At 29.5% G+C, this 10,576-nt stretch overlaps 1 protein-coding gene across 1 annotated transcript in view; it reads right to left on the bottom strand.

Moving 5' to 3' along the window:
* Positions 1–6,941: 6,941 nt before the first annotated feature.
* The window catches only part of LOC141453122 (uncharacterized), a 183,192-nt gene continuing 179,557 nt past the window's right edge, over positions 6,942–10,576 (bottom strand). The window contains exons 6-10 of the mRNA XM_074125882.1: positions 10,200–10,361; positions 9,228–9,380; positions 8,555–8,721; positions 8,279–8,478; positions 6,942–7,620 (exon numbers count right to left, since the gene is read on the bottom strand). Coding sequence (XP_073981983.1) covers positions 7,575–7,620; positions 8,279–8,478; positions 8,555–8,721; positions 9,228–9,380; positions 10,200–10,361 — 728 coding nt within the window. The 3' untranslated portion in view covers positions 6,942–7,574. The remainder of the gene's footprint in view (positions 7,621–8,278; positions 8,479–8,554; positions 8,722–9,227; positions 9,381–10,199; positions 10,362–10,576) is intronic.

Below are 10,576 nucleotides of genomic sequence, written 5' to 3'. Positions count from 1 at the left end.
GTTGTGATCGACACATTAGGTAAGGGAGGGTACGATAAGACAAGGAAGTATTTAGCGCTACTGTACCTGTTTACTATTTATGGACGGATCAAAATCAGAGCAGGGAGTTGCGTGCTTGACCCATGAACAGGATCTTTTCTTCAATATAACCTTCCTAAAATGCTTCAATATTTAAAGGTGGATTTGGCGGGATAAATGCTAGTAATGCAAAATAATTTTCAGCGATTCTAAAAATGCACTCCAAAAAGTAAAACGACCTGACGATGTGTTTAACCGGTTATTGTAGAAATGGCAACTCTTTTGGAAATGCTATGGCAGGTTGCAACTGGTTTGACTGAAAGGGTATGTTAGGATTGCTAATAACGAGCGGAAAGAGCCATTCAGTCAGGGTAATATATTCCTGCATTCAGCTTAGGGAGCCTTCGAGGGTGCTTTGAGAAGACGTTGTTTACACCCGTTGCTTGAGCTCTATGACCTTATAAAAAAAATAAGGACAAACATTATGCTGATATTCTGCATAGAATCCTCAATTAGCTATGGTTAGAGCGAGGGAGAGAAAAGAGCATTTTTACAACAACTATGCGACTTAGGTTCAACAATAACCTCACGAATCCGTATCTGAAAAAATTAAAGTTACCGGGATAGTCCCAATTGCGATTTCGTTAGAGGATAGTCATCGATCATCTTCTCGGTAGATGCAGAAGATTTAATGGAAGTAAAAATAGTTTTAAAAGAATTGTCCGAAAATTTAAAATAACGTTTGACTTCCAAATAGTGCTAAAACTGCAGTTCTTTCACTACAACGAATCCAGACGCGCTACGAAGTTCATTAGAGGAGGGAGGGAATCTAGGATTTAGCGAGACTGCTTAGTTAAGGAATAAACCTGCATGCAGCGCATGTAAAGACATGCTTATCTCATTGAAGCGACGACGAAAAATAAGTCGAAGAAAGTCATTTTCATCTCATGGAAGTATGGAAAACAAAAAAGTAAGTGGTTGGAGAGCGAGTATTTTTTTGAAGAAAATGAACGTGGAAAATGTGCAGCTGGTTTTATCCACTAATATATTCTTAATTTGAGGCATTTAAAGCTAACAGTAGCTGTCAATACCAACTTAACAAAAACTTACAGTTTAAAAAGTTAAGTATAAGGGTTGATTAAACGCCAAAAGGTACACAAATCAGCAAGTACCCAACATTTCATTAATACTTCATTGATATTATTTAAGTAATTTTACCGCATTAATTTTCATTAATATTTTTTAAGAATTTATTAGATGTCACATACCCTTATGCTGGCCATTTTCATCTACAAAATATTTGTTCAAGTAGCACACCATTTAACTTAGATTGACTGTAATATCTATTTATCTATAATAATCAAACTATTGATTACAGGTGAAAAAGAAAACGTTATAAAAATAAAAAAATATGAGGCTTAAAAATTCAAAAAATTTTTTAAAAAATGCTTACACCAACATACATCAATGATTTTGTTTATTTATTTTTATTTTTAAATAAAAATCGTCGGTTTAAGTTCATTCTTCGATTAAAGTAATTGTTATTTTATGTAGTAGTCAATCTGGCTTTATCGTAAATAATATAGTTGTCTTCAATTACATTCTCCATCTAGGTGTTCTTCCCACAATGTTGTGTATATGTAATATAAAGTAAATAAGATATGCATATTTTTAGGACAGCTAATTATTCCAGTATTTTACTATAAGTAAAATTAGGGGAACTAAATTAAATTACAATTGAGAAATGAATAAATAATTTTGAATAATCTACTTGTTATTAACTGTGTGTAATTGTGCTCACAAATATTTCGGTAAGACGAATTCAAGACTGAAATATTGTTTTAAATCCTCCGTGATTCAAATTTAAACAGTAGCCGACTCTAAATTTGTCTTTTTCTAATTTAACATGCATGTATATGTGACAAATTCAGAATAAAGGGCACATTAAAGAGAAATCAGAAGAATAATTTGAAATAGAGTTAAAATAAAGTACCTATTTATACGAAGATATAATATACATTTTATCATAATTATAACTATTATGAATGAACTGGCCAGCATAAGGGTATGTGACATCTAATAAATTCTTAAAAAATATTAATGAAAATTAATGCGGTAAAATTACTTAAATAATATCAATGAAGTATTAATGAAATGTTGGGTACTTGCTGATTTGTGTACCTTTTGGCGTTTAATCTACCCTTATACTTAACTTTTTAAACTGTAAGTTTTTGTTAAGGAGATTTTTGTACCTTTTGGATAGATTTTCCTTTTTGTCTATTAGCAAAGTTACGCCTGCTTTACAGATTTTTTTAAAATTTGGAATAAGCTATTCTATCATTATAACCTGATAAGGTGTTAAATCGGAACCGTAATTACCACTAGAGAGATCTTTTTAAAGAATGGTTATAGTTGCGGTCCCCAAACCATCCTCAATAACCATTTTTTTGAGAAAGAGTTTTGAATAAAATAGGAAGGTATTTGTACGTAAATAGCAAAATTAAACTGCGATTTCAGTACTTCCTTTTAAGAGGAGCAAGAAAAATAAACTGCGATTACAGTACTTCTCCCTAAAAAGGCAAAGATTTTGAATCGAACGACAATTCATTGATGTAAATCGGTTCACTCATTGATAATTTTAACGATTGCAGTACTTCCTCTTAGTAGGTGTAAGAGCATGATGGCACTCCACAGCCACGTAGAGGAGCTTTAATCACTTCTTCGTGCTAAATTTTATCAAAATCGGACTAAGCTTTGTAGAAATATTGGTAAGTTTTAGAAAGGGCCTTATTTGGGTGGGGCGAACTCCCCTCCTTATGAGGCATAGCGTCGAGACTTTTAAAGTACAAATCTGTACAAAAATTCGATTCGAATGACACTTCATTCATGAAAATCGGTTCACGTGTCGATAATTTGAAACGATTGTTATACTTCCCCTTAACAAGTGTAAGAGCAGATCGTCGCTTTATTGTTAGGTAGGGGAGCCCTAACCCTATCATCCTACCAAATTTTATCAAAATCGGGCCAAGATTTACAGAGTAATTAGTAATAATAATTTTGGAGGGGGCCTTACATAAAGGGGGCTAACTCCTCTCCCATTCGATGTACAGGGCCGAGACCCCCAAAAGGCACATCTACATAAAATTCCGAATCGAATGACACCTCATTCATGAAAATCGGTTTACGCGTTTAGGCGCTACGTTGTTTACAAAAAAGGTAACAAGAACAACAACAAGAACAACAAGAAGAAGAAGAACAAGAACAAGAACATTTTTTGAAAAAGCCGTTTTTGCTCATTTTCGGCAACTTTTTTCTCGAAACCTATTAGATCTGGGTTGTTGCAAAAAAATTACAGTCATAAAGGAGGATTTGCCCTTTATTTTAAAGAAAATTTGGGAATTTTATCTTTTACAGAAAAACAGAAAAAAATTGTCAAAGTTGGGTGTTTTTCAACGTTACACTTTTTCGTGCAGTTTTTGATGGTCAACCCTTATACAACTGTCCTACCGGACAGTTTTAATATGTAGGTTTTTCCAAACCTCTAAAGCAATACATGGTTAATGTGCAAACAAGACTAGAAATAAAATAAATAATTTTAATTTACTTTAAAGTTTTCTGAAAGTTTATTTTTGTTATTTAATGTTACCTTCTTAACATATGCGAAGAGACATTTTGTAATTTCTTCAGTCTGAAGAATTATCTTGAAACTTCAAATTTTTTCAAGTAATAGTAATTTTTCATTTAACTTTTTTAACATTATATTAGTAATAAGTCCATACATTATTTTTTAGAAGGAAACCGAACCGGAAAAATGATTTGAAGTAAAGTTGTACATCAAAATCCACTGCTAACTTCTCCATTCTCAAATAGACTGTCCTTACCTTCGTTCTCTAATTTCTTTTAATATCTCATCCCATACTACACGACATTCTTCTCCATTCAATGTACCGTACTGCAAACATAATTACGTTTTTTACTCCCCTATCTTTCGTATGATGCGGATAGCCAATCATTTTAACTTAGATTTCTTTGGCACAGATATACAAAATTTTCTAAATAAAGCCAGATGACAACTATTTTTTTGAACTATTTGTATTGTATAAATTTGTATTATTTTATTTTACCTCTAAAAGGTAAAATAAAATGCTGAAGCCTAATTATAAACCTAAATTATAGATTGAAAACTATTTGTTTATTTATGTTATAATTATTGTTGTTTCTGTAAATTGGATATTGATTTATGCTCGTGGTTTATGCTGTTTAAAGAAAAGCAGTTGGAGCCATTTTGAGAAAACTGAGGGGAAATAGAAAAACATCCATTCTGAAAATTGCCAATTTCCGGGGGTGGGATTCTGACATCCAAGTAATAGTCATGTCCAATATTAGGATTAAATTAAAATATAAAGTTTTGAGATATTTTGAGGAGACCTTGAAAAGTGAATTTTTGTTAAAATTTGGCACGACCGCCATACTTCATTTCACTGAGATAGAGAAGACATATTAATAAACGAACGAATTAATGGTCAATGCCCGTAATAACATTCTCGTAATATACTGATTACACTTTGTAAAGATGACATTTCAATTTCAACTCTTCCCTCATGATAGATTAACATTTTGTTCACTTAATTTTTATGTAAATCTATATCCACTCACGTTATTTTCCTCTTTTACAATAAAAACGTCAGGTTTATAATTTGATTTTATTGTATTAAACAAAAAATTATTTTATTGTATTTATTTTTTTAATGGTTTAACGTAAAATATTATTAAAAGCAATGCTAAGTCGCTGACTTAAGTAATATCAGATTGTTAAAAGATTTGGCAAGGGATACTACAAGAGGAGTTGCCATAAAATAAAGGAATAAACACATTAACGATACATTTATTTGTCAGATGTACAAATCCATTTTCATGAAATTACCACAAAAGTGTAGCAATATATGAACATATTAAATAAGAATCTACTTACTATTAACTTATTTTTACTTATTCATTGTGTGCTAACTTTTTAATAAGATGAAAGATAAACCCTGTCAACTTTATTTAAAGAGGCAGTATGTATAGAATTAACAGTTACAAAAGTACATTTTTACAAAGAGATCCTTTTCTTGTTTACCTAAGTTATCAACAAAAATATCCTTAAATTAGCAAATTGAAAGAATATTTTTATCAGGTCTCTCTACAATACTGATTTATTATATTTTATAAAGATAAAATACTATTTAATTTATCACAATAATAGTAAATATAAATGTTTTATCTTATAGCTTTTTGGTAATTAAATATTTTTTTTTTTTAATTTCTCGAAACAAAAAACTTTTAAATAAGATAAATTCAATAATAGGAAACTTCTTGTTTTAAATAAAAATGTATAAATGTGTACGCAAGTAAAAAAGAAGAATATATAAAAAAGTTTTCTCCCATTTCGAAAAATAATTAAATTAAAATAATTTTAATTGAATGAATATTTTAATCAAATAAAGCGATATTGTGTGCAATATTTTTTAAAGAAAACAAAACTTGAGCTTAGGCAAATTCCCCTCACTCGCACACATCTGTGTTTCCTTGACAATAATATATTTTACTAAAGAATCATTACATTAATTTATGGTAGTTATAAGTTTTTTTTCATTTTTTTATTTTTCTAAACATTTCTCTTAAATTGGTATAAAATACAATCACAAGTAAATATTAAAATAAAAATAAATTACTATCGTAGTTGGAAAAATTGGACCTATCAGAAATTATCGCTTGTTCTTATATTAATTTTATAAAAATAAGTCTTATAAGTATTTTTATTATAATTATAATCCTTTTTTTTAAGAGGAAACTTTAAGGGAATATATTTATATATATTTTTTATGTAAGAAGGGACATTCAAAGCGAGTATACAACTTTTCATGGAAAATGCATAAAATATTAAAAGCGGTAAGCAAATATACAGGATGGTAAAAATTGATTATAAATGACTGAAATTATTGTTCATTGTTTTTGGTGACTGATTCATTAACCAGAAAGAAGACTGAAATTATAACAATTACAGAATAAGGACAATTTTTGTGATAAGAAAATGGCAACAACAGCAAATACTTCAAATATTTCATTCTATTGATATGATTTTTACGCATCCTAAAGCAAAAAATACTTTTTTCTGGGTGTTCATTTTAAATAAACATCAGAAAAAAGAAGAAATCAATCAAGATCAATCCAATTTAAATCAACCATCTATCCTTATGTATGTATTCAGCTTAAAAACTTCTGGTCGAGGAAAGATCTCATTTGACACTTTTTTAAAAAATTATTTATTAATATTATTTTTTTTAATTATGAACAACCTTACGATTTTCTTTATCGCCATTCTTTTATGTACAGAACTTCATTAGCGTTTTTCACTTTCGTATGTTTTTTCTCTCATTACTGTTACTACATAACAGTAATTATTGTAACACTCTGTCTATAATTTGTTTCCGTAATTACTTCAAATTCCACCGATTAAATGTACTACACAAGTTAATTTAACTGGTGGAAAATTAAAAAAAAAGAAAAGAAAAAAAAGAAGGTATTATGAGATAAAATTCGACACATTATCTTGGTCTATTATTAAAGACGAACCCTTCAAAATTTATTGCAACTTTATATTTCATTTGGAAATGAAAAAAAATTCATGTCGCAGTGATATATTTAAGGAACATATCGATCTCATAAAATCATCCCGAAATTTTAAAAACTTCTATCAGTTGAAACAGTAGCTTTCTCTATAAAAAGTCGAACCAATTATTTTTCACAATTGATCTTTCTAATAGCTTTATTATTAAAACTTAAGAAAATTCCTCGATTTACGAACCCACCAAAATTAAATTAGTTTCTTTTTACTTGAAATAACAGCAACGACAAATTAAGTAGAAAAAGGAATTGAAAAACCTATTTCTTTGCCTTTAATATCAACGGCTCCTCAATATCAGTGTATAATATTTATATTTTAAGAAGAAACTGAAAAATAGCAGCTATTCAAAAAACTGGGCACAAAGTGACTTGTAATATGTGTAATATTATTAAAGATTAGAAGAGAAATTTTTGGTTCTTAGTCGCTCAACTGATATTTTTGGGCTTAAGTTATGACCTAAGGTTAATTATAAATGTATAATCAACAAATTTCTTTTATATTTATATAACTTAATTAAAATTATATTAGTTCAATAACTAAAGATAGTAAACAATGTAAACCGCATTTTGATAAAAGAAATCCTACACAATAGGAAGAAAAATGATTGGACGCAATGATTATTCTATTTCTAACCCATACACATTCCTATTTCTAATCCATACACATACATCCTTCCCAATTTAAGATTCGCTCATGATAGAAGCCACCATTTTCCCCACAATAAATATTAATCCTCTCTAAAAGTAAAATAAATTTTGTTTGATTGACGTCATTTCCTTCAGTTTCGAAATATAAAATATAATACATGTATTTTTTTTAAGTCTGAAAGTTGCTTCCTTGAATGTCCCTTTCGATGAACTAAGTTCGTCAATAACTGAAGCTACGGCTTCTACACTGGAACCTCATTAGGTTGTGATCTACTCATAAATAAGTACCTGTCAACAAAAACACCAAGTTGTCAGCATTATAATGGTTTTTGATTTCAAAGCATTTCCTTATCATGTATGACAAAAACACTAATGTTGGCAAATTAAGAAAAATGAGTTTTTAAGACGATCCTCTAAAAATCCTAGTTAAAAAAATAAAATAAGAAAAAAAAAGTCAAAAAGTAAATAAAAAACATAAGGTGTTAAGATTAAAAAATAGGATTGACGATTGGGTATCTCTGACTTAGGTCAAATAACATATAATTTTTTAAATAGATTTTCATCGCCCTTTAAAATATTCCATCTGAGAAAAAAGTGGTAATTTTCAATTTATTTTGTTTCTTGTTCAATTTAGATGCTTATCTTCTGTGCATTTAATTAACTTGATGGTTAATTTTACGGAATTATTTCAAGTAGAACCTCTAAGAAGATGGGATTCCTTTGGAACCCAAGCCGTTTTATATATTGGATGTCCATTTGAAATAATTTCTTTATCACATGCCGATAAAATTTCTTATAAAATAAAATGAAGTTCTTCACTAAAGAGGCGTTTTAAGTTTCCGCTTGGACGAATATCAGTCCCCTGGTATCGCTTTTTCGCACCTATAGTTGTTTAATTTCAATAAAGTTATTAAATAAAATATAACTAAATTTCATGATAACTAACCTAAACGGAGCCGCTGATGTAATAACTACGGAGGAAGATACAACTCTCAATTTTGGCTGTGCGGCACGACTTGCCGAATTTGATTCCCAGAATGGATGTCCATTTGAAATCATTTCTTTATCCCATGCTGATAAAATAAATTTATCATGAGGACGATTCAAATAGGCACTGTAATCGTTTAATGAATCTTCTGGTAGTTGCTAAAATACAAGGTAAAGTTTTAGGGGCAATAAAAAACATTTTTGATGAAATTTGAAATTAATATTAAAAATTTACCTCAAGAAGAACTACACAGTAGGAAGAAGAATAATTGGACGCAATGATATCGTCAAGTACAAGACTGATATTTTCTCTCGTCCATTTTTCAGTCAATTGGTGTGACATTAATATCACAACTTTTTCTGTTTTAAGACATAATTGGCGTAGATCTTCAGTAATTTCACCTGAAAAAAAAAAGATGTGAACAATTAATTATTGGAAACAGAATGTTTAATAAAATGTGCCAGTTTCTTCCTTTCTAGAGTTATATAGTTTTAAAAAAAGTTTTCTTAAAAAGGTTTGCGGTTATTAATTGTAGGATTTAAAATGGTGGGTACTATACAAGTAATTATTTTAAAAGAGATTTAGGAAGCATTGATTAAAAAAATGGCCAGATGATGGATGCATTGTGTGATTTATCAGATATGTAAAGAAGATTAAAAAAAAAAAAAAATTAAAACAATAATTAGTTTGTAAATGGAGTAATTTTATTTTATTACTACTTCAATAAAAGTTGTATAGCAAAAGCTATTCTCAATTAAAAATGTAATATAAAAATATAAAAATTATATAACCCAAATAAATAGCTTTTCTTCATAATTATATAATTATTATTCCAGAGAAACAGAGCAAAGCAAATTCTAAAAATTCACTATTATCCAAAGGATTATCTTATTTATTTAAATGGTACCTTGCTTAGTCTTCTGAGGTAAGATTTTCAAATGTGATTGTTTATTTAATAATGGAAGAAATTTATTATCTACAAATTCTTGATCGCCATCTCCAAAAATCAATACAAGACTAGTTGCTTTTGATTTCTTCGTACAAGCAAATACCCTTCGCACTAAAAAAAAAAAAAGTATAATAATTTAAATGACCATGCAATAAGAAAACATTTACCTACAATAAAATATTGTTGAAGTGGAAGTTGTGATATGTGCCAAGATATACAGTGGTATCTCAGTTTTCGAACGACTTGATTTTCGAACAAACATTTGGAACTCCAACAACTCGAGATGAGTCGAGTTGTTTTTATATTTACACTTTTAGATCTTATTTCTTGTTTAGATACATGTTTTTGCATAAAATATAAAAATTTGGCCAGTAAAACGGCATATTTCTGGGGCTTAGAAACGAAATAAACTACATAGTTTACATTATTTCTTATGGGATAAATTGTTTCGGTTCTCGACCAAATTGGTTCTCGACCGCACTGCCGGAACGAATTGTGGTCGAGAACCGAGGTACCACTGTATGAGTACTTATATTACTTACATTTTTTTTAAAATGAAAGTCAAGTTCTGAATTTATTTTTCTACCTCCGCAATCCCAAGTAAAGTCAATTATTTTTTTAAAACGACTAATTTAAAGCAAAAGATTTAAATATGATGTTTCATCAAACTTGTACTAAAATGAAAATAATAGGGAGGGATTAGCTCTGTTTGCGTATTCTGGATTCCTACGCGGATATTAGAATCCAACTGCTAGCTCTTAGATTTTCTCTTTCTAGAAGCTTCCAACAGCTTACTGTTCTGTGATAGTCAAAGTTGTCTGTAACGAAAGAGGCCGGCGGTGCACTAGAAAAAGCTACGGGCGGCTTTTTAATGACCTCAGATGTTGAAATAAAAATAATAAAATTAATAAAATATGAATATATACGCACATCCAACAATTTTATGCCAAAAAGGCGATAATGTTGATTTCGATTTCATGTAATATCTGACTACAATGTAGACAATGATGATCACAAACGTTACAATGAATCCGCTCAAAATTAAAGTAATTTTTCTTCCAAGACAGAGTGGCCTCGACCATTCATTCCATGCTGAAAAAAATAAAAAAACATTTAATAAAGGTATAATTAATGAAAGTAAATCATTGAGACAAAGGTTGCTTTAAAAATGATGAAAGGGTTTAGGGTACACCCTGAGCTTGGATTTTCAACTTCCAATATTTCGAAATCAGAAGATCCTTATTAGAATACATGTATTAAGGCGTGTGCCGCCTTTTCTTGGCGGTACCGTTTGACGGTTTTCCCTC

The sequence above is a fragment of the Rhodnius prolixus genome, unplaced genomic scaffold (assembly GCF_049639745.1).
Source record: "Rhodnius prolixus isolate KJV_2025 unplaced genomic scaffold, Rpr scaffold_3, whole genome shotgun sequence".
Taxonomy (NCBI): domain Eukaryota; kingdom Metazoa; phylum Arthropoda; class Insecta; order Hemiptera; family Reduviidae; genus Rhodnius; species Rhodnius prolixus.
The sequence above is the reverse complement of the archived record's forward strand: the minus strand, read 5'-3'. Positions and strand labels throughout refer to the sequence as shown.